Below are 24,358 nucleotides of genomic sequence, written 5' to 3'. Positions count from 1 at the left end.
ATGTACCTGGAATTGATTTTGTGTGTGCGTGTGTGTGTGTTTGGCATCAGGGACCCAAAGTTGTTGTTGTTTTTTTATAATTTTATCCCAGTTCCATTTATTGACTGTCCTTTCTCCACTGTTCATATATCAAGTGTCTGAATATGCATGGATCTGTCTCTGTGCTCACTGTTGTATTTGTTCACTGGCTTACAACTTTTCCATACAGGTCTTATTAGAGATTTGTTAGCATTGTTGGCAGATATATCACACCTTTCGCTGTTATTGTGAATGGGATCTTTTTTCTTTAAGTTACATTTTGTAATTTTTTGTTGCTGTTTTACAAAAATAGAATTCATATTTTATGTAACTACTTATATCCAGTAGCCTTATTGAACTTTATCAATGCCAGTAATCTATCCACAAATGTTTTCTTTAGGGCCTTTTTTTTTGGCGACTCCACTTGGTGCCTCTCAGGCTGGTTGCTTTTCTTAAATACATAATGGTGATAACAACAAAAACTAATGTTTATTGAGTACTAACTATGTGTCTGGTGCTGTTGCTGATAGTTTTACATGTGTATATGCCTGTGTGTGTGAATTTCTAGCTTCATCAATATTGGTAGCTGTTCTGGTTTCCCTTAGCATTTGTGAAGGTCATTATTTCGTATACTGCAAGCAACCCTCTGTTGTGAGTGACAGGTCACTCTGGAGGATGGGTTCCATCTGTGGGATGGGATGGAATGGGGAGATGCACTGTAGTGTTCAAGAGGTGGCTTTTCAGCATATATAATATTGGAAAAGAAAAGAACTAGTTAGCCCAAATATATTAGAGAAGGCTTGTGGCTATAAAAGTTGTGTGGCACCCGTCCATTTGGGGAGGGGGCTTATTTCTTCTACCACATCCCCTTTGAGACCCTGTTGTCCCTATCAGCTGATGTACCACTTTTCTTAAAAGAGAGGTATTATAGTTACTGGCATCTCAGGAACTTAAATGTTTCACTTTTTACCATGCAGGGAGTTTAGGCACTGACCTAGCTCCTGCAGTTTTAAATGAATCTGCCAGGCTTCTACCATCCATTCCTGACTTCAGCCTTTGCCACTGCCTCTGAGTTTGAACTTTTCTGGAACTCTGTTAATGGGGAATACTGATGTACTGCCTCCTTTACTGACTGTGCTTTTTCCTTATGTTGGATTACAAATTTTGCATTCTGATTTTTCCCTCAATCTAATTCCATTTGTTTAAAATTCCAGGAATTCCTCAGATTTTCTAATGACCCTTCTCTGTGTTTCATGACTGCTCTGGACTTTTTCTAATATTTATATTCTGTCCTTTCAGTAGGATTTTGGTGGGGAGAATATGTCAGTGTTTGGACTTAGTTTGCTGTCTTGAACTGTAACTTGTAGTTTAATATTACAGAATATTTCAGAATTTTAAATGATAGTGAATATAGTCAGTCAGTATAGGTTTTGGAATTAGGTATATGGGATCTTTGCCACTTAAAATACTTGAGTTATTTTGAGCAAATTTCTTAACCATTCAAAGTTTTGGTTTCCTCATCTGCAAAATGAAAATAATGGAACTAATCTTACCTATCACTTAGGTTTATTAGTATTATATGAGATAATACAATACATGTAAAGCTCTTAGTACAGAAAGTGGTATCCAGTAAGTGCTCAATAAATGTTATTTATTAGATTATGAATATTCAACAGTTGTTTTAAAAACAAATCCAGTAGCTTTTTCTGAAAATCTTCTTGAAGTGAAATTAATAAACAGATGATAAGCTGCTAGCAGTATGGTATCAAAACTTTTAACATATCCTTGCCACTAAATGTAATTAAGACTAAGACTTATGTGGAATTAGTAAATCTGTGCTGTAACATTTTTCTCCTAGGATCGGCTTGATGGTCGTAATATAATTGCATTATTTATAAAATTAATTTATTAATATGTGAATGAAGGGATTAATACAAGTCCTTCTTTAATAGCTTCCAAAATATTTTTCTTAAATATTTTCCTATGCTAATTCAAAATTTAACATGCTAATTCAGCATATGTTGGCATTTTTATTCTGCCACAGGATTAATGTATACACCTGAAAGAGTAAAATGTTTTATTTTTTATTACAGCAGAATGGCCAAAGACTATGACAGGTCTTCCCAGCACGTCAGGGACAACTGCCAGTGTGGTCATCATACGGGGCCTGAAGATGTATGTAGCTCATGTGGGTGACTCAGGGGTGGTTCTTGGAATTCAGGATGACCCAAAGGATGATTTTATCAGAGCTGTGGAGGTGACACAAGACCATAAGCCAGAACTTCCCAAGGAAAGAGAACGAATTGAAGGACTTGGTGGGAGGTAATTATTGTCCTATTTTGTCTTTCTTCTCTTGGTTCTATTTAGTCCTTTTCCGCTTTATTTACCAGATTGACCTACTCCTCCCTTTTAATGAAGTTACAGATTTTCAGTTTGCCTGATGAAGTACTTATGTATGTTCATATTTATCTTATTATTTTGAATTGACTGTTTTATTTCTGATAATGGCTCCAAAGGGAAATAATATTTTAATATTATTAAATAATAATAATATAACTAATAATAATAATAATTTTGTTACTCAAGTAACAAAACATACAAGGATTTATTTAAAACCTTTTACATAAATACTGATCAGCATGCCCTTCAGAATCTGGACAGAGTAGCCCTTATAGTTCCAGAGTAGAACAATTTGATATTTATTTCTTTAGGCTGCGCTGGGTCTTAGGTCGTCTTTGTTGCGGCATGCATGCAGGATCTAGTTCCCCGATCAGGGATCGAACCTGGGCCCCTTGCACTGGGAGCTTCGAGTCCTACCCACTGGACCACCTACTCTGGGGAAGTCCCCCAGAGTAGAACAATTTGAATCTGTCTTTGGGAATAGAATTTTGTTAGAATTAGCTTTCAGTTTTTCCCTTTTATTTCTGAGTCATATATGCTGCAAACCTCTGTTTCAACTTATTGTCTCAATATGTATAGAGATAGTTTGTAAACTATGAACTGAATTTGACTTCAGCCTAATATTTTTATGCTACAAACTAAAATGTAAGATTATTCTAAAAATCAGAGGAATGAGTAACATAAGAAAATTTAAAAATTATTCCAATACTAATTTTTAAAAATCAAGGATTAAGGCAAGTTAAACAGAGTCTGGTGTTTTCTAAATAATCATTCTAACTCAAGTCTTACAATGATATTATTACTTGCCTCCTCTTTCTTGCTTTTTTTTTTTTTTTTTTTTAAGAAGCCCCAGGTTTTTGTTGTTTTTTTTCTTTTTGGCTGCATCGGGTCTTAGTTGCGGCATGCAGGATCTTTCATTATGGTATACGGGCTTCTCTCTAGTTATGGCACGGGCTCCAGAGCGGTGGGTGGGCTCTTTAGTTTGTGGCACGTGGCCTCTCTCGTTGAGATGCGCGAGCTCAGTAGTTATGGTGTGCAGGCTTAGTTGCCCCACAGCGTGTGGGATCTTAGTTCCCTGACCGGGGATTGAACCTGTGTCCCCTGCATTGGAAGGCAGATTCTTTACCACTGGATCACCAGGGAAGTCCCTCCTCTCTTTCTTGCTTTTTTTTTTTTTTTTTTGCGGTACTGGGGCCTCTCACTGTTGTGGCCTCTCCTGTTGTGGAGCACAGGCTCCGGACGCGCAGGCTCAGCGGCCATGGCTCACGGGCCCAGCCGCTCCGTGGCATGTGGGATCTTCCCGGACCGGGGCACGAACCCATGTCCGCTGCATCGGCAGGCGGACTCTCAACCACTGCACCACCAGGGAAGCCCTCTTTCTTGCTTTTATTAAATCAAAATGGTCTTTTTCAGAGAAATAATAAACTGAAGGAAAGAATTAACATCCTTAAACTACCAGGAGTTCAAAAGATAAGTAAGGAAAACACTAAAACTCTGCTGCCTTCAGATAGATGGGTAATGGAGAGGAAGTTTGAACAAAAACAGATTCTCAAAAGAATAGTATAAACATTCGGAAAAATGTTTAACATTATTGAAATGAAATTATATTTTTTGCTGTTGGGTTAGCAATATTTTTGTTGTAATGGGTATCCTGTTGATAGGATTATATATTGGTATGACCTATACAAAATATAACACATACCACTAACTTTAAATGTATATAGACTCAGTAATTTAAGGAATCTACTCTAAAGAAGACATATGAAATGTGGACCAAAATATCTGAATGGAGCTATTGATTGCAGCTGTGTTTATTGACTGTTAATTTAGCTGAAAATAACTTGAAAGCCGAACAGCTGGAAAATGGTTAAGTACATTTAATATATATTCATAACATTGGATATGATATGAACATTAATTTTTATATGTAAATTTTTAAAAATCATGGTGTTATGAAGAATTTCAAACATAAAAGTAAAGGTAGGGGAATTCCCTGGCAGTCCAGTGGTTAGGACTCTGCACTTTCACTGCTGAGGGACCGGGTTCAATCCCTGGTTGGGGAACTAAGATCCTGCAAGCCACGTGGCGCAGTCAAAAAAAAAAAAAAAAAGTAAAGGTGGAATAGTGTAATGAACTCCCATACATATGCGGAATTTTTCTTTAATATATGATTTTTTTTTTTTTTTTTTTTTTTTTGCGGTATGCGGGGCCTCTCACTGTTGTGGCCTCTCCCGTTGCGGAGCACAGGCTCCGGATGCACACGCATCAGCGGCCATGGCTCACGGGCCCAGCCGCTCCGCGGCATGTGGGATCTTTCCAGACCGGGGCACGAACCCGTGTCCCCTGAATCGGCAGGCGGACTCGCAACCACTGCGCCACCAGGGAAGCTCTAATATATGATTTTTTTCCCTGTTTCACTGAGAAATAATTGACATATATCAATTATATAAATTTAAGACGTGCTACATGATGGTTTCGTTTACTTATATTGTGAAATGATTACCACAATAGGTTCAGCTAACATCCATTTTCTCATATAGATACAATAAATAGAAAAGAGAGAATAAAGGAAAAAAACGTTCTCCTTGTGATGAGAACACTTAGGATTTATTGTCTTTAAAACTTTCCTGTATATAATATAGCAGTATTAACTATAGTCATCATGTTGTACATTACATCCCTAGTACTTATTTATCTTATAACTGGAAATTTGTACCTTTTGACTACATTCCTCCAATTCCCCCTTTCCCCTACCAGGAATTTTTAATAATATAGGAGAATGCTTATTGGTCACAATAAGCAGGATATAAAATTATATTGCTAACTCTTTGTCTCCATGGAGATTGTACAAATTTATACTTATATCATCAGGATACGTGGATGACCCTGACAACAGTTGATCATATCCAGTTGTACATTAAAAAAAGGCATCTTGGTGATGTTTTCATTTGCATTTATCTTGAGAAAGCTTGAATATCTTTTTATTTAAGAGCCATTTATACTTCCTTTTCTGTGTTTTTTTGTTTATATTCTTTGTTCATTTTGGGGGAGAGTAGTTAGCCTTTTTTGTATTAATGTGTAGGAGCCACTTAGACATTAGAGAAATTAGACTAATATAATCGATGAGTTTCAGATGTTGTTTTCACAGTTTGTGTTTTGATTCTGCTCCTGGAATATTTTTCCATGTGGCAGTTTATTTTAATGTAGTTAAATTGATCAATCTCTACCATTATGACTTTTGGGTTTTGTGCCATACATACAGTTCCTTCACTCTGAGGTTATTAAAAAGTCTTCTATATTTTCTTCTTGTACAGCAGTTATGAATACTTTGGTCTTAGGAACCCTTTACACTCTTAAAAATTAAGGCCCTCAAAGAGCTTTTTGTTTATTTGGGTTATATGTATTGATTCTACCATATTAGGAATTAAAATGGAGACATTTTCAAATATTTGTTAATTTATTGAAAAATAACAATGTTAGGCTCATTATTTGTTAATATAAAGAAAATTTTTAATGAAAAAATAGCTGTTTCCCCAAAACAAACATTTGAGAGGATTGGCATTGTTTTACATTTTTTAAAAGTCTTTTTATTGTCTCGCTTAATAGGTGACTGCTAGATTCGTGTATTTGCTTTTACATTCAATCTGTTGTGATAAGGTATTTTGGTTGTAGTATCTGAAGTAAAGTCTGGTTTTACACAGATTTATAGGTGGAAAATGGAGAGTATTTCAAAAGCTTTTCCATGTTTTGGGGGTATTCTTCTTTGATATTATTCTAAAATTCACGAAGAGGGAGTTTCTTAAAGGTTAATAATAGTGTGGTATCTGAAATCATATCAATGACTTTTTTCATACTCTTTCACTGAGAGCCATAGGTGTATCAGTTAAGAGCCATTGGTTAAATAATATCTTTATCCATGCATGATTTTTTTAATTAGTAGATTTTTGTTGTTTAAAGCAGTTTTAGATTCATAGCAAAATTGAGCAGAAAGTATAGAGAGTTCCTGTATACTCCCTGCCTCCTTCTACTCGCATAGTCTCTTCCACTATCAGCATCCTTCCCCAGTGGTACATTTGTTACAATTGACGACCCTACATTGACACATCATTATCACTCAAAGTCTATAGTTTATGTTAGGGTTGCTTTTGGTGTTGTGCATTCTAGGGTTTGACAAATGTGTAATGACAGGTATTTACCATTATAGTTTCATACAGAATAGTTTCACTGCCCTAAAAATCTTCTGTGCTCTGCCTATTTATCCCTTCCTCCCTCCATTTTTTTTTTTTTTTTTTTGCGGTACGCGGGCCTCTCACTGTTGTGGCCTCTCCCGTTGCGGAGCACAGGCTCTGGACGCGCAGGCTCAGTGGCCATGGCTCACAGGCCCAGCCGCTCCGCGGCATTTGGGATCTTCCTGGACCAGGGCACGAACCCGTATTCCCTGCATCGGCAGGCGGACTCTCAACCACTGTGCCACCAGGGAAGCCCCCTTCCTCCCTTCTTACTCCTGGCAACCACTGGTCTTTTTATTGTCTCCATAGTTTTGCCTTTTCCAGAGTGTCATATAGTTGGAATCATATAGTATATAGCCCCCATGCATGATTTTGAAACCTAGGTATTGGTCATTTATAAAGTATTGGTTAGCTGAGTTATGCAGATCATCCAGATATTGACACATTTTATTATACAATATAGCAAATCCTGTAACTGCTCAAAAAGTCCACTGTATACACATGGTCGTAGTATTATTATGAAAATAATTTTGAGGGCTTCCCTGGTGGCGCAGTGGTTAAGAATCCTCCTGCCAATGCAGGGGACACGGGTTCAAGCCCTGATCCGGGAAGATCCCACATGCCGTGGAGCAAATAAGCCTGTGCACCACAACTACTGAGCCTGTGCTCTAGAGCTCATGTGCCACAACTACTGAAGCCCTCGTGCCTAGAGCCTGGGCTCTGCAGCAAGAGAAGCCACCGCAGTGAGAAATCTGCACACCAGAACGAAGAGTAACCCCCGCTCGAGCACAGCGACAAAGACCCAGCACAGCCAAAAAATAAATAAATAAATAAATAAATAAAATTTTAAAAAAGAAAAAGAAAATAATTTTGATCTTGCAGACCCCCTGAAATGGTCTGGGGGACTCCTGGCGTCCCTGAACCAGATTTTGAGAACCACTTTTCTATTACTTGTGTGGTTTTATCATTTACATTTTAAGCAGTCCCTCTTTTAAATTTTTCTTTAATTAATTAATTAAATATGGGGGGGTCCGTGTTGGATCTTTGTTGCTGGGCGTGGGCTTTCTCTACTTGCAGCAATCGAGGACTACTCTTCATTGGGGTGCACGGGCTTTTCATTGCAATGGCTTCTCTTGTTGTGGAGCATGGGCTCTAGGCACGCAGGCTTCAGTAGTTGTGGCACGTGGGCTCATTAGTTGTGGCACGTGGGCTCTAGAGCGCAGGCTCAGTAGTTGTGGTGCACGGGCTTAGTTGCTCTGTGGCGCATGGGATCTTCCCGGACCAGGGATTGAACCCATGTCCCCTGCATTGGTAGGTGGATTCTTAACCACTGTGCCACCAGGGAAGTCCCATCATTTACATTTTAATCTTATAGCTCTGGAATTTTAAAATTAAACCTGAGTAGTAGGGATATGAGTTAATATTTTTTTCTCATTGGCCATTGGTAGCCACTTAACAACCATTCCTTAGTGATTAGAAGGCTTACCAGGCATAAAACCCTTCTTCAATGGGAAGATGATCTTGAGTTTATCCTCTTCTAGCACTCTTTCTCTGGTTAAGATAAATATGGAATGTCAGCTCTGTTATAAGGCAACATTGCTTATTGTAGAATGACCCTTGAATGGAACTGCATCTGGATAGGAAAGATTTTGAATGGACCACAAATTTCTCTTGGGAAGCAGAGACCTTAGCTGCCCTGTGTACATGCAGTTTGACTTGTGCAGGGACGAGCAAGTCATGGGCTGTTAAGATACTGATTCTTATGGCATACGAAGCTCACTTGTGGTACCTAGAAATTGGCTCCTGGATTTCTGTAAGGATCACTTCTGAAGACAGCACGACTGAAGCTGCAGTGCTGGCATACTCTTGTTTCCTGTCCTGTATGCTACAAAGTTAAATGAGCCTGGTTTCATGCTATAGTTTATTTGATCCTATGAGTGTGAAGGTCAGTATGTATCTGAGACCAATACTGGTAGTTATGCAAAATGAGCTTTGCAATTATATATATTTGGGTCTTTTTCTGGGCTTTATTTTTTTATTTTTATTTTTATTTTTTTTGCGGTATGCGGGCCTCTCACTGCTTGCGGCACCTCCCACTGCGGAGCACAGGCTCTGGACGCGCAGGCCCAGCAGCCATGGCCCACGGGCCCAGCCGCTCCGTGGCATGCGGGATCCTCCCAGACCGGGGCACGAACCCGCGTCCCCTGCATCGGCAGGCGGACTCTCAACCACTGCGCCACCAGGGAAGCCCATATTATTTTAAATTCAGGCTTTATTTTAATTTTTAATATTGGTAGGCCTGACTCCTCTCATTAGTCTTTAAAAAATATTTTTCTTGACTGTTCTTTATTTTTCACTATGAATATTAAAATTATTTTTATTTTAATAACTTCTTTTAGAGTTTATTTTTTGTCCTGTTACTTAAAATAGCATCTGGATAGTTGGACAGATGCTGTTTGCCATTTGAAAGCAGGTGTCTTTTTGCACAAATTGAACTGTTTTTTTTTATTTTTAAAATAAATATTTATTTATTTATTTATTTATTGTTGGCTGTGTTGGGTCTTCGTTGCTATGTGCGGGCTTTCTCTAGTTGCGGTGAGCGGGGACTACGCTTCGTTGCCGAGCGCAGACTTCTCATTGTGTTGGCTTCTCTTGTTGTGGAGCACGGGCTCGGGCACGCAGGCTTCAGTAGTTGTGGCATGTGGGCTCATTAGTTGTGGCTCGTGGGCTCTAGAGCACAGGCTCAGTAGCCGTGGCACACGGGCTTAGTTGCTCCACGGCATGTGGGATCTTCCTGGACCAGGGCTTAAACCCATGTCCCCTGCATTGGCAGGCGGATTCTTAGCCACTGTGCCACCAGGGAAGTCCCTCAACTGTTTTATTGTAAGTTATTTACTCCTTTCCCTCTGTCCTCACCCTGGGCAACTGGCCAGTGCTCTGTTTTTCCAGCCTTCTGTTGCTGCTCAGTCAGCCCTTTGCATATCAGGCTGATCCTTTGTGTATGCCATTAGTCATGCAGGACAACAGCAGGAAGTGCAATAAAAGCAGCATCTTTTGCAACATTTCTTTGGTTTTGTGATACTGGATTTAAAACTTTGTTTTAGCCAGTGCCCTTATTTTGTCATTTGTTTCTGAGAAACACAGAGACCATAATAACTTTGAATATTAAGTATCTAGAGAGCTCCTAGGAGAGTTATGTTGGAAGCAATTTGCGTAGGTACTGTAATTACTTAAGTATTAAGCCTTACTTTTTAGGGAGCTGGTTTAGGGAAGAACAATAGGGCATAAGGTGTTAGGAAGGCAGAATGTTGGTGTCTCTTCTCCTGGAACTCTTATGTTTCAAAGATTCTTGTCAATTGTAGATTCAATCTTTACTCTCCTCTTTGCTTTTTGAGGATCAGCATTGAAGAAAGCATAAAATAACAGAGTGATGGCCTTCGATACTCTTACTATGACCAAGAACAATGTTGCTTTCAGTATTACAAATTAAACTAATTCTCAAAAGGGCTAGTAAATGAACACCTCTCTTGAATTTCTCTTCTAGGTTAATGTTGACAAAGTTTTCTGCTCATCCTGTACTTGCTGCATTCCCCCCTGTTCTGTCCAGTATAGTAGCCACTAACCACATATAACTGTCTGAATTTAAATATAAATTAATTAAATTAAAAATTCAGTTCCTCATTTGCACTAGTCACATTGACAGTGCTCAGTTGGCGGACATGGCTAGTGCCTGCTGTATCAGACTGTGCCTAGTGAACATTTCCATCACTGCAGGAAGTTTCATGAGACAGAGCTGCTCAAATCTCCTGGCCTGCCCTTGTCTCGTGAGCTTGTTTTCTACTTAAGAAAGATGATTGAGGCTGTTCTCCTTCTGTCATATTCATGTTTTTCTGGGCTCAGAGGAAGATTTTTTTCTCATTTATGAAGGTTTATGCCTTTATTTTGGTTCTCTTAGAACTTGTATTCCATTTGTTATCTCTTCTCCCTAGTATCTTCATTCCTTTGAAGTTAGAGCAGAAATAGATAAGCCATAGATGGAGGCTGCTGAGGTCTACAGCATTTCATACTGACATTCCTGTGGAGATGGTCACCACTATCTGTCCTGTCTTCAGCTTTCCGTATCTTGAAGCCAGTTTAGTTTCAGTGTTCAGGTTTACGGGGACAGAGTCATACTACTCACAGTCAACATAGTAAGCTATTAAGAGACTCATGTATACATCAGGATGTCATAGTACTCATTAATAATGAGAACAGTAACTGACAAGAAGACCACATATTATTGTCAGCTGACCTGCCGTAGATGAAATGAAATTTCAGATTATAATCAGAGGGTTTCAGTGTGCACATGGGATCTTAGTGTGAAGACTTAATTCAGTTATCTTAATGTCATCTATCTTTGAGAGTTCAGAATCCACTTGTGTCTGATGCATGTATCTGTCAGGTGAACCTAATATCAGGCAGGCTAATACTGTTTCTTGGGAATGCTCTTTGCCACTCTTCCCCTCACCTTTTTAAAGCCTTCCAGGGGAACATTTTTCTTCTGTTTATTTATTTTTTTAAATTCCAGGCAGATTATTATTAAATTGATTTAAGGGCCAGTTTCCCATTTCAGTCGTTCAGGCATAGGTTGAGAGACCATCTCTGTTGAGTTTTATTACTTTTTTGCTCCAATATTTGACTATATCTCAATGTTTTAGGCACCCTGGAGTGTACTGACTTCTTGTGTATTAATTACAGATTTCTGTTGCTCCAACACCAAATTTCTAGGCGGGTTTTCTTGTTGTGTAACCCCCAAATCTATATTTCTACAGCTGATCTGTTTCCAAAGTCTAGTCTCACTTCTAAATACAAAAATATCTAAATACATAGGTACTTCTATTGAGAAATTTATTATTAATTCCTCAGATCAAAAATATTAAACTTGAAGTTCTATTTTCAATACCCCTAAATCCTTCAAAAAGTATACAACCTTTTCAATTTCTTTTATCATTATGTAATCCCTCTTCAATTTTAACCACTTCTTCCTCCCCTCAGTTATCAAATTTTCTTGCTTTTTGAGAGTCATGTACCATAATGTTGATTGCAGCACCACTTACAATAGCCAGGACATGGAAGCAACCTAAGTGTCCATCAACAGATGAATGGATAAAGAAGATGTGGCACATATATACAATGGAATATTACTGAGCCATAAAAGGAAATGAAATTGAGTTATTTGTAGTGAGGTGGATGAACCTAGAGTCTGTCATACAGAGTGAAGTAAGTCAGAAAGAGAAAAACAAATACTGTATGCTAACACATATATATGGAATCTAAAAAAAAAAAAAAGGTTCTGAAGAACCTAGGGGCAGGACAGTAATAAAGACGCAGACATAGGACTTCCCTGATGGCGCAGTGGTTAAGAATCCGCCTGCCAATGCAGGAGACATGGGTTCGATCCCTGGTCTGGGAAGATCCCACATGCTATGGTGCAGCTAAGCCCATGTGCCACAACTACTGAGGTTGCACTGTAGAGCCCGCGAGCCACAACTACTGAACCCTGCATGCCTAGAGCCCATGCTCCGCAACAGGAGAGGCCACCGCAATGAGAAGCCCGCTCACCACAACGAAGGGTGCCCCCCTCTCGCTGCAACTAGAGAAAGCCCGTGCACAGCAACAAAAACCCAACACAGCCAAAAATAAATAAATACATAAATAAATTTACTTATTTAAAAAAAAGAGAAAAGACGCAGACGTAGCGAATGGACTTGAGGACACGGGGAGGGGGAAGGGTAACCTGGAACGAAGTGAGAGAGTAGCATGGATATATATACACTACCAAATGTAAAATAGATAGCTAGTGGGAAGTAGCTGCATAGCACAGGGAGATCAGCTCGGTGCTTTGTGACCACCTAGAGGGGTAGGATAGGGAGGGTGGGAGGGAGACGCAAGAGGGAGAGGATATGGGGGTATATGTAAACATAGCTGATTCACTTTGTTATACAGTAGAAACTAACACAACATTGTAAAGCAATTATACTCCAATAAAGATGTTTTTAAAAAATCCAAAAGAAACACAAAATGAATATCATGGCAGAGATTACTAAGACCACTGAATCCCACTGAAATGGATTTGAAAAGGGAAAAATGTATTATGTCCTATTGCAGTAGTCTATTTCTGTGTAATTCCATTTGTGTGTGTGTGTGTGTGTACCTGTCATTGGATCTTAAAAAAATTATCTTGCTTTTTAATTTACATGATATCTACTCATTTCTATTCCCATTGCTTCCATTCCATTCTGTCTAGCCTACCTCAATAATCTCCAAATTCTCATATTAATCTACCCTATTTTGTCTTTGCCTTCTGAACAGGAGCTTTGGTTTATGCATCTTTGTATCTGAAACAGATAAGTCATTATTTTGCAATAATCTGATTTTATTAGCTATTTAACATGTTAAACTACTTTAGTTGTTATATTTTAATCATTTAGAGTATTTATGTGAACTCTATTTTTTAGCGTGATGAACAAGTCTGGGGTGAATCGTGTAGTCTGGAAACGACCTCGGCTCACTCACAGTGGACCTGTGAGAAGGAGCACAGTCATTGACCAGATTCCATTTCTGGCAGTAGCAAGAGCACTTGGTAAGTAGGACTTATATTTGGTGAAATCTTCTTGGATTTTCTATAATATATGGTGGTAAAATAAAAGAGAAGACTGAGAATTAAACCCTCATTTGGCACGTAATGAAGGTATAAATATGATACTATAGTAAATGATTGAAAACCTAATTATAGTAAATGATTGAAAACCTGATTAAAGTATGGGTTTCAGTGCCAATTGCTCTTTGATCATGAATTATGTTCAATGTTTTGCTAGTTCCCATTTATTTCTAGGGAAGTAAATGTATGCCTAGGCTTGATGTTAGCCTTAAAACTATTTCTAAATGTCCTTCCCTACTTCAGCCCTTCATATTTCTCTTAAGAGCCTTCAAAGCTCTTTTTTTTTCATTAGCAAAGTAAATTGTACATGACAAAATAAACATACTTATTTTCTGTTCTACCTGGTTTTGAAAGGAAGGCTAGAGGATTATAGCTATAGAAATATCTTACCTTGGATGTACTAATTAAATTTTCTTCTAAAGAAAATTTCTTTTAGAAAACACCACTTTTTCCCTTCTCTCCTTCTTCCTCTAACTTGAGAACTGACTTGGTGCCAGGCACTGCCTTAGGCTTTGGAGAGATTATACACATAGACTCTGCCCTCAGGGAGCAAGACTAAGTAGTTGGGGAGATGGGCAATAAAGAAGGAAACTTGTCCTGAAAGTGATATAATATTGCAAGTCAATTATACTTTAGTTTTTTAAAAAGTAAGCTTGTAAATGAAATAATTACAGGTTAGGAAATATGAAAGTCCTATGATAAAGAATAAATTAGAAGGGAAAATCTATTTTAGATAGTGTGATGGAAATGATCCTTTTAGGAAGTGTTATTTTATCTGAGATTTGATGGCTGAGAAGGAGTTATTCTTGTGAAGAGCCTGTTGAATATTCTAGGCATCGTTCCTGAATTGGGAAACAGCGTGGCCTGTTGTAGGAATTATCAAAAGGCAGGAGTTAAGGAGGCAAACATGAGCCACAGATGTTTTCATTCTAGTCTAAGGGCACTGGGAAACATTGAAGGATATTAAGCTAAGGAGTAACATTATATGATTTGCGTTTTTAAAAGATCATGCTACCTATCATGTTACTATCTTTGTTCATCTTTGGTGATCATATACATATAGTCCCAATATTCATGGAGCCTATAATCTAATGGGGAGAATAGATAATAAACAAATGAGAAAATTATTTTAAAAAGCACTATAAAGGAATTAAACAGTATGATATGCCACTGATTGGTGGGAGGGATAGTGGGTAGCAGAGGAGGACTACTTTGGAGAGGATGATTAAGGAACATTCTTTTATTTATTTATTTTTTAATAAATTTATTTATTTTTGACTCCGTTGGGTCTTCATTGCTGTGCGTGGGCTTTCTTTAGTTGCGGTGAGCAGGGGCCACTCTTTGTTGCAGTGCGCAGGCTTCTTATTGCGGTGGCTCCTCTTGTTGCGGAGCACAGGCTCTAGGCGCGCGGGCTTCAGTAGTTGTGTCTCACGGGCTCTGGAGCACAGGCTCAGTAGTTGTGGCGCACAGGCTTAGTTGCTCCGCGGCATGCGGGATCTTCCCAGACCAGGGCTTGAACCCGTGTCCCAGCATTGTCAGGCAGATTCTTAACCACTGGGCCATCAGGGAAGCCCAAGGAACATTCTTTTAAAAAGTGATATTTTGAGTGAGTAAGACCTAAAAGGAGGAGAAGGGGCCAAGTCAAAGCAAAGCCATAGCACTTGCAAAGGCTGTTAGGCAATTAGTGGACATTTGATTTGGGAGGGATGGTGGTGCGGGTTGTGTAGCATATATTCTTTTTTCCTACTGAATAATGCCCTGACTTCCTTTTGGGAAACTGTATCTCCCCTACTATGTGCAGTTTTAGTTTAGACATTCCTATTCAGGGTCCTTTTATAAAACATAAAAGGTCAGGCATATGACCCCAGCTAGATCATTTAGATTCCCTGTTCCATGATTTTGAGTTGTGAATCTAGAAAGGATAAATATTAAAAACCAAAAACGTGTTGGAATGAATTCATCCTAGTGATACTGACCTCCTTTGGCAGTGCTCATTGATGTGGTTGGGTTTTCCTGCCTAGTTGTTTGGAATTGCCCTGTCTCCTTGCCTGGTTCTCCAGCTTCTTGTCTACCGTGTGAGCTACTTGATTTTCTTCTGAGTTGCCTTTTTGGCCTGGGTTAACCTGAGCTGGAAATTGTTGTTTGTTAGCAATGAATCCTAATGCAGAAAGGAAAGGACTTGCTGTCTTTAAGGACCAAGAATGAAGCCAGTGTGAGGGAGAGGAGGTAGAGATGTAAGATGAAGGCTGGGATGAGGACACTTGCCTGATTAAGAGGGTGGCGCAGGCTAAGGTAAGGAGTTTGGTGAAGACATTACCGGTGGTAGGCAAGAACTAAATCCTGCAAGGCTTTCTAGACCATGATAAGGAATTTTATTTTAAATGCTTTTGGGAAGGGATTGAAGAATAGGAGAGGAAGTAAACCATAGTGGTTAAGAGGTAGCCTTTGGAGCCAAAATTCCTAGTTTCCAATCCCAGTGCTGTTATTTACTGTACAAACTTGGGCAAATTACTTAATATATTGTGGCACTGTTTCTTCAGCTGTAAAGTGGGGCCTGCTTCATACTGTCGTGAGTATTGGGTAACTTAGCACATGTAAAGTGCTTAAAATAGTGCCTGGCACATAGTAAGTGCTCTGTAAATGTTAGTTGTTTTTATTACTGTTGTGTACTGAAGTAGGGCAGTGACATGATCCAGTATGTTTTTAAAGGATCATTTTAGCTGATCCAGTTTGTTTTTAAAAGATCATAATGGCTAAAATTATAGGGTAATAAAATTGGAGGCCAGGGTCCCATTTAGGGACCTGTAGCAGTATTCTAAGCACTTTACATATTTTACAGATTTTTGTCTGAGTTTCCCAAGCCATTCATTCATAGTATACATGTGATATAATTGATCCTCCAATTGTTAGCAAGGAGAAAAAGGGGGCAAGGTGGATGACAGATAGTCAGCTGCCATTGACACTTCAGGTAGATGGTAAATTTCCAGTTAACTGTTGCCATTTGTAACATTAGTGAGCTTAGGAGGAAGGCATGGGAGGCAAGGAATTAATATTACTAAAGAAATAGAGGGAACTTTTGTGGGGAACTCAACACGGACTGAGGACAAGGTCTTACTCCAGGTTCAAAAGTAACGTGAAACTTCATTTTAGAAAGTAGATGCCAATTTATTTTGTATATGTTAAGTGTGTGTGCGCCAAGCATTTCAAGTAAGCCTTGAAACCCTTAAGTGATTGTGGAGAGGAAGAGAAGGAACAGGTGATGGAGTGGCAAAAAGAGCAGGAAAACCAACTGGTTTTCCTGTTTCAGACATTCCTACTTAGTTCAGATATAGCTCTGGAGTAATTCAGACAAGAAGTAATTCAACCTGCTTGAATATCTTCAGTAATCTTTCCTTAATGTTTTAAAGTAGAAATTCTTGTATTATTAGACAATTCCGTGAGTTAAAATCTGCTTCCATGAAGCTTTCAGACAGGGCAGTGTACTTCCTTTTCTTTTTGCATAATGACAGTCATTTACCTATTCAGAATTGGCTAGCATGTTTCTCTAGGCTAATTTCAGACCCTTCATTATTCTTGTCGTATTCCTCTAGATGTTTCCTTCAATAAACGTGACTTGGGAATTGAGGACACTGCAAGATGTGGTCTGACCAGTTTGAAGTACAATGGAAATATTTAGTTCCTGCTACCTGAACATTGTACTTCTAATAATGGAGTCCAAGAATCCTTTCATTAGCTTTTTGTAATCTTAACACATTAGTTGGCTTATTAAGCTCAGATCTCTAGATATTTCTCTTATGAACTGCTACCAGGTCAAGTTTCTCTTTTATGTACTCTGTTGGTTTTTATTGGGATGGTGTAAGGGTGGGGAAATGGAGACTGAATAATAGCATTAGATGAGTTGTTGGTGAAATGTATTTATCAATACAAAAGGTATTGATTAATAGATTGTTGTGTATTTAGAGACAGAGATCTTGATTGATGTGATGCTGTTTTTCTTCTTAGCTTAGTTTCAACATTTTTTAACTACCTAGAGAAAGAAATAATGTGCATGGTCCTCGATTTTGTATATTATACAAATATTCAAAAATACTTAGGCAGCAAGATATTAGCATTGTTTAACTACTTTTAGTTGCCAGAGAGAAAAAATAGTAATTAGAGAGTAGAGAAATCAGACACTTTGACTGGGTGATGACAGTTACCATCACTAATGAGGAATAGTTGGACATTGTATGCCTCCAGATGTGTGGTACACATATCCCCTATGTAGTACCCTGGTCAAAAATGCATAGCCTCAATCTAGAATAAAGGAGGTTAAAGAAATGTTCAAGTAAAGAAAAAAAAGAAGAAGAAAAGAAATGTTACAAGTATATGCTATTCCTGATCCTAGGCTGGATCCTATAAAGGATATTATTAGGCCATCTGATAATTCAGAATATGGATGATAGATGGTATATTAGGTAAATATTATATTAATATAAATCTATGAAGCTGATAACTGCAGTGTCCTTATTCTTAGAAAATACACTTTGAAGTATTTAGGGATAAAGAACTATTATTTATAATATTTTTTATATATACACAAGAATCTTTTTTTTTTTGGTACGCGGGCCTCTCACTGTTGCGGCCTCTCCTGTTGTGGAGCACAGGCTCCGGATGCACAGGATCAGCGGCCATGGCTCATGGGCCCAGCCGCTCCGTGGCATGTGGGATCTTCCCAGACCGGGGCATGAACCCGTGTCCCCTGCACCGGCAGGTGGACTCTCAACCACTGCGCCACCAGGGAAGCCCCAGAATCTTTATATATATGTAGATTGAAAACAAGTGAATGGGGCAAAATGTCAACAATAGATGAATCTGAGTAAAGATCGGTGTTCTTTGTCATAGTTTTATTTTTATAGCTTTATACATTTGAAATGATCTCCAGGTGAAATGTTTTTTAAAATAGGCTGGCAGGGACTTCCCTGGTGGCGCAGTGGTTAAGAATCCGCCTGCGAATGCAGGGGACAGGGGTTCGATCCCTGGTCTGGGAAGATCCCACATGCCGCGGAGCAACTAAGCCCATGAGCCACAACTACTGAGCCCGCATGCCACAACTACTGAAGCCCACATGCCTAGAGCCCGCGCTCAGCAACAAAAGAAGCCACTGCAAAGAGAAGCCTGCGCACCAGAACAAAGAGTAGCCCCCACTTGCCACAACTAGAGAAAGCCCGTGTGCAGCAACAAAGATCCAATGCAGCCAAAAAAGAAATAAACTTAAAAAAAAAAGGATAAAACCACATACAGAGTCCCCACTTCTTTGTGATTGTTTATTCATTCACCAAATATTTATTAAATGCCTGCTGTGTGCCAGGTATTGCTCTAGGTTCTGAGGATTCTGCAATGAACAAGACAAGTGAAAATTCCTGGACCCATGGAACTTACTTTCTAGTGAGGGGAAACAGATGATAAACTAAAATAAATAAGTAGAATATATATTGTGGTATATAGTAAAAAGTGCTAATGTGAAAAATAAAGCAGGAAACGTTGTGGGGGTGGGAGTGTAATTTTAAATGGGATTGTCAGGGGGCTTCCGTAGTGGCACAGTGGTTAAGAATCCACCTGCCAATGCAGGGGACACGGGTTCGAGCCCTGGTCCGAGAAGATCCCACATGCCGTGGAGCAACTAAGCCCGTGCGCCACAACTACCGAGCCTGCGCTCTAGAGCCCATGAGCCACAACTACTGAAGCCCGTTGGCCTAGAGCCCATGCTCCGCAACAAGAGAAGCCACCACAATGAGAAGCCTGTGCACTGCAACGAAGAGTAGACCCCTCTCTGCAATTAGAGAAAGCCCACAAGAAGCAATGAAGACCCAACACAGCCAAAAATAAAACAAACAAATAAATAAATGGGATGGTCAGAGGAGGTCTGAAAAGATGACATTTAAGTTAAGAGATGAGGCATCAAGGTCTGTGGGTGTTTGGGGCAAGATATTAGGCAGAAGGAACAACAAATACAAAGTGTCCTTTTTATGATTTTTTTTTTTAAACTGAGCAGCTTGAAAGGTGGAGTTGCTATTAACTGATGTAGCAAAGACCAGAGTATATGTAGCAGGGGGAGGTCAGTTCAGTTTTGGACAACTTACCTTCAAGTGCTAATCAGACATTAAAGTGGTGATATCCATTGGGCTTCTGGTTATGAAAATTGACTAGGTGAGGGCCAGGCTAGAGATATCAGTCTGTGGCTGAATCAAGGGATTGAGTGTAGGTAAAAAAGGGGGGGGAAAAGAAAAGGGAAGGGTCCAGTGACTGAGCCCTGAGATACTGTCACTGTTAAGAGGTGGGGGCATGAATGGAAGAACAGGTAAAACAAGACTGAGAAAGAGCCACAGGTAAAATACAAGAAAGTTCAGGAGAGTGTCCTGAAAGCTAAGAGAAGAAACTGTTTCAAGAAGGTATTTCGTTATATGTCAGTTATACCTCAATTAAAAAAAAATTTCAAATACTGTTGATAGTTCAGGTAAAGGAAAGACTGAGAAGTGACCTTTGGGTTTAACAATGTGAAAGTCATTGGTGACCTTGACAAAGTAGCTTTTGGTGGATATTGAGACCACAATCGTGACTGGAGTTGGTTCAAGAAAGAGTGAGATGGAGAAATTTTGATATAACAAGTTTTAGACACTCTTCCTAGGTTGGGAAGGAAGAGATGGGGCTTTAGCTGGAGTAGAAAGAATAGCGTCAAGAGAGGGTTTGCTACTGTTATTTTTAAAAGGGAGGAATAATAACAGTTGATGGGAAAGATCGTCTAGACCAGGGAAAACTCCATGTAAGAGATAAAATACAATTGCTATAGTAATTTCCTATGACAATTACATTATTGTAACATAATTTTGTAAACAAATGTATGGAAATAAATGAATATTTTCATATAAAAAGACGTGGGAGAGATGGTTTTGTTTTAGTAATGGAAAAAAATTGCTTCTGCTTTTTCTCTTGATTTTATTTTTCTATCACGTATTTTCTCAAATATCTTTTTTATTTTTTTAAACTTTATTGAGATATAACTGACATACAGCACTGTATATAAGTTTAAGGTGTACAGCATTTAAAAGAGAATATCCTTTAGATATGAACATTTAAGCTGAAAGAAATGCTTTGTCATATTACTTTTCCTGTCTTTATTTTGGCACTTGGGGGAAAAAAGTTAATTATTTAAGTTCTAGCTTTCTTTTTAAGTTTAACTTGTTGCATGGTAATTCTTATTGGCCCATAGTAAATTAACTTATAGAATTTAGCACCACTCTTATGGTTAATAGTCATTTTTCTTCCAGTTTTTTGGGAAAGAGAGAAGTTTGCTTATCAAAATTTGTACTGATGATGATCAAAATTACCTGAGTGCAAATGTAGCAAAGGTGTCTCCTAGTGGCTGTCCGATGGAATTGCATGTGAGTCTTGCAATTCATTTATTCTTTGAACAGATATTTGAGTGCAGTATGTGCCAAGCACAGGGTCTTTGCCCTCATGGAAGCTTACAGTTTAGAGAGGGGAGAGGCATTCATCAAATGATCACAAAAAGAACTGAAACATTATAACTCTTAACTATTTGTATATCTGTTAATGGGAACTTAAAATGGGAGTATTTTACCTAACCGGAGAGGCCAGAGAAGTGATGTTTGAGCTGAGGTCTTAAGAATTGCTAAAAGTTAATAGAAGAAGAAAATGTGTTCTAGGCATAGGAACTGCATTTGTGAACAGCTCTGTGATAGGAGGAGGCATGGTGAATATAAGGGACTCTGATGAAGGGTAGGTGGAAGAAAGATATGGGAACAAGAGGCATAGATAAAGTCAGAAAATACTGCATTTTTATAGGCTGTGGTTAAGAGTTATGCAAGAGTAAACTATTGCAGAGTTGGGGTGGGAAACATATAACTAGGTAGGGGTGTGTGTGTGTTTTAATTACGGCAAAATACATATAACAAAATTTACCATCTTAACCATTTTAAGTATACAGTTCAGTGGTATTAAGTACATTTACATTGTTGTGCAACCATCACCACTGTCAATCTTAAATTTGTGTTTTAAAGAGATGATTTTGGTTGCAGTTTTGAGGATGGATTAGGTGAGGCAAAAGTTGCTGGGAAGCTCTCCACGGGAAGCCACTCACAGAGCTGGAGGGGGGTGGAGGAGGAATGTTGAAATTCCCTAGGATAAGGACCACTGGGTGTCCTGCACATTGCTGGCTGCAGTATGCCCCAGCAGCAAGCAGAGAACATACTGAAACCAGAAGAAAGGCCTCTTTCTCATCTGGTATCACTCCAGTGCCCCTACTGAAAACAAAAGGGAAATGGCCATTGAGCAGGCAACCAACCTCTGCCACAATGTTCAAGACCCCTCCCTTTAATATATAGAGGAATGACATTCCTGTGATCCTATAATGGCGCACAAACACTAGGCCAATAATAAAATACTTAGTTCAATTCTGATTCTTACTCATTTGATCTCAGGTAAAGCCATGTAGATTACCTGAACTGGCAAAATAAGGGAACTGGCTCTATCTTCTGTTCCTAAATCTAGCTATGAATACAGATCATATGGTGAGTTCGTTAAAAATTCAAATTCTAGGGACTTTTACCGGCAAATATAAAGCAACTTGAGCATCAAAACAATAACAGGATAAGTTATAGTATAATGAGGAAAAAAAGAATCCCTAAGTCCATACTGGTACAAAAAGATTATAAAGAGGTAGAGAGAACAATGGAAAGTTCTTCTTTAGAAAAGACAACTAATAAATGTAGTTAGTGTCCTAATTCTATCATCAGTTTACAGCCGTCACAATAGCACTTGATTCGTGCAAGAATCATTAATGAATGCTAAAATGTGGCATATTTGGGTGAGGAATAGGATATTTCACACAATCTCAAACTATCACCATACAGATTACTTAGGGCATCTTTACAGTGCTGGTAGGCAGCACTTTAACTGAATGATCAGGCTTGGCATTGCCAATAATAGGACAGACTGACATTTTGTGCCTCCTAATGTGACATACTAAGAAGGCTATGACTTCAGCATTGTAGTATTCTGGCCAAAAAAAAAGTTTAACCTGAACACAAACCCTTATATCTAGCCTGCGGACACGAGGAAGCAGTCAGACAAATCCAAATTGAGGGTCACTCTGCAGACAACTGGCCTGGACTCTTTTGACAATTGTCTGTCAGTGTCATGAATGACAAAAACAAATCACAAAACCTAGAGAATTGTTCTGGGTTAAAAACAACTAAAAAATATGACAACTGAATGTAATGAATGATCCCTGAGTGGATCCTGGGTATTAAAAAAGCATTATTGCAGGAATTCCCTGGTGATCCAGGGGTTAGGACTTGGCACTTTCACTGAGGGGGCCTGGGTTTGGTCCCTGTTGGGGGAATTAAGATCCTGAAAGCCATGTGGTGCGGCCAAAATAGAAAAGGCATTATTGGGATAGCTGGGGAAATTTGAACATAGATTTTATATTACACAATACTGGATCAACATGAAATTTTCTGACCGTGGCTACATAGGGGGATATCCTTATGCTCAGGAGATTAAATAGGAGATACACCATGTTATTGGGTTGGGAGATATAATATTGTTAAGATGGCATTTCTCCCTGAAGTGATGTATAGGTTCAGTGCAATCGCATTCAAAACCCAGAATCTGGGGGGACTTCCCTCCTGGTCCAGTGGGTAAGACTCCATGCTCCCAAAGAGGGGGCTGAGGTTTGATCCCTGGTCTGGGAACTAGATGCTGCATGCATGCTGCAACTAAGCATTTGCATGCCGCAACTAAGAGTCCACGTGCTGCCACAACTGAAGATCCCTCATGTTGCAACTAAGACCCAGTGCAGCCTAAATACATAAGGTAATAATAATATTATTATTTTTTTAAATATATTTAAAAAATTTTTGGCTGCGTCAGGTCTTAGTCATGGGATTTTTGTTGCAGCATGTGGGATCTTTCATTGCGGCACACAGGCTCCTTGTTGTGGCTCACGGGCTTCTCTCTAGTTGTGGCTCACGTGCTCAGTAGTTGTGGTGCATGGGCTTAGTTGCCCCACAGCATGTGGGATGTTAGTCCCCTGACCAGGGATCAAACCCGTGTCCCCTGCATTGGAAGGCGATTCTTAACGCTGGAACACCAGGGAAGTTCCAGTAAATATTATGGAAAAAAAAAAATAGAGTTTGGGAATTCCCTGGCGGTCCAGGGGTTAGGACTCCATGCTTCCACTGCAGGGGGCACAGGTTCACAGGGAATTAAGATCCCCCATGCCACGTGGCCCAGCCAAAAACTAAAAATAAACAAACAAATAAATAATTAATTTAAAAAACAGTTTCAGAAATTTAAGTTAGGAGAAATGCGCCTTTCTTCTGGAAATGTATTGAGGTTTAGTGAGAAAGAAAAAAGAGATTGGCAACATATTGGGGGCTAGTGATTTCGGAGTTGCGAGCTTGAGAGGACAATTTTGTGGAAGGAGTATACATATATATTGGGTATATATCCGTAGACATCTCTAGAAGGATACATAAGGACAATAGTTGTTCCCTAAGTGGAGAACCAGAAAGGACATGAATGGGAAAGGAGATTTTTGTATCTTTTGGTTTTCATGCCATGTGAAATAAACAAGTAACTTATTTTAAAATATTTTCAAATTTATAACAATATTAATGTTAGTTTATATATGAGAAATTGTGACCCTTCTTTAAGGTCATATAGTTGGCATTAGATTCAAAATTGGAATTTCTTTTTTTAACCTAGATTTTAAGTTTAGACATATTAGGGATTCTGCTTTATATGAATTTATGTTTTTACTTGGAGTGGCAATATTAATTTCAAATATTGGGGGGGAATTGCTTTTGAAAGCTTTTAGCATCACATATGAACCCTGTAATTGCTATTTTAAAATTTATCTTAACTGTTTCCATCCATGTTCATTTTTATAGTTTCATCAACCAGGGAGTTTTGTTTTACTGGTATAAAGAAATAAATGTGGGGCTTC

The 24,358-nt window shown here is 38.9% G+C and overlaps 1 protein-coding gene across 1 annotated transcript in view; it reads left to right on the top strand.

Annotated features, from left to right (window-relative positions):
* Window positions 1–24,358, top strand: part of PPM1D (protein phosphatase, Mg2+/Mn2+ dependent 1D) — a 53,643-nt gene that overhangs the window by 15,836 nt on the left and 13,449 nt on the right. The window contains exons 2-3 of the mRNA XM_032617091.1: window positions 2,112–2,340; window positions 13,145–13,269. Coding sequence (XP_032472982.1) covers window positions 2,112–2,340; window positions 13,145–13,269 — 354 coding nt within the window. The remainder of the gene's footprint in view (window positions 1–2,111; window positions 2,341–13,144; window positions 13,270–24,358) is intronic.

Source organism: Phocoena sinus, chromosome 20 (genome assembly GCF_008692025.1).
Source record: "Phocoena sinus isolate mPhoSin1 chromosome 20, mPhoSin1.pri, whole genome shotgun sequence".
NCBI lineage: Eukaryota > Metazoa > Chordata > Mammalia > Artiodactyla > Phocoenidae > Phocoena > Phocoena sinus.
Note: the sequence above shows the minus strand (reverse complement) of the source record. Positions and strands in the feature narration are given on the sequence as shown.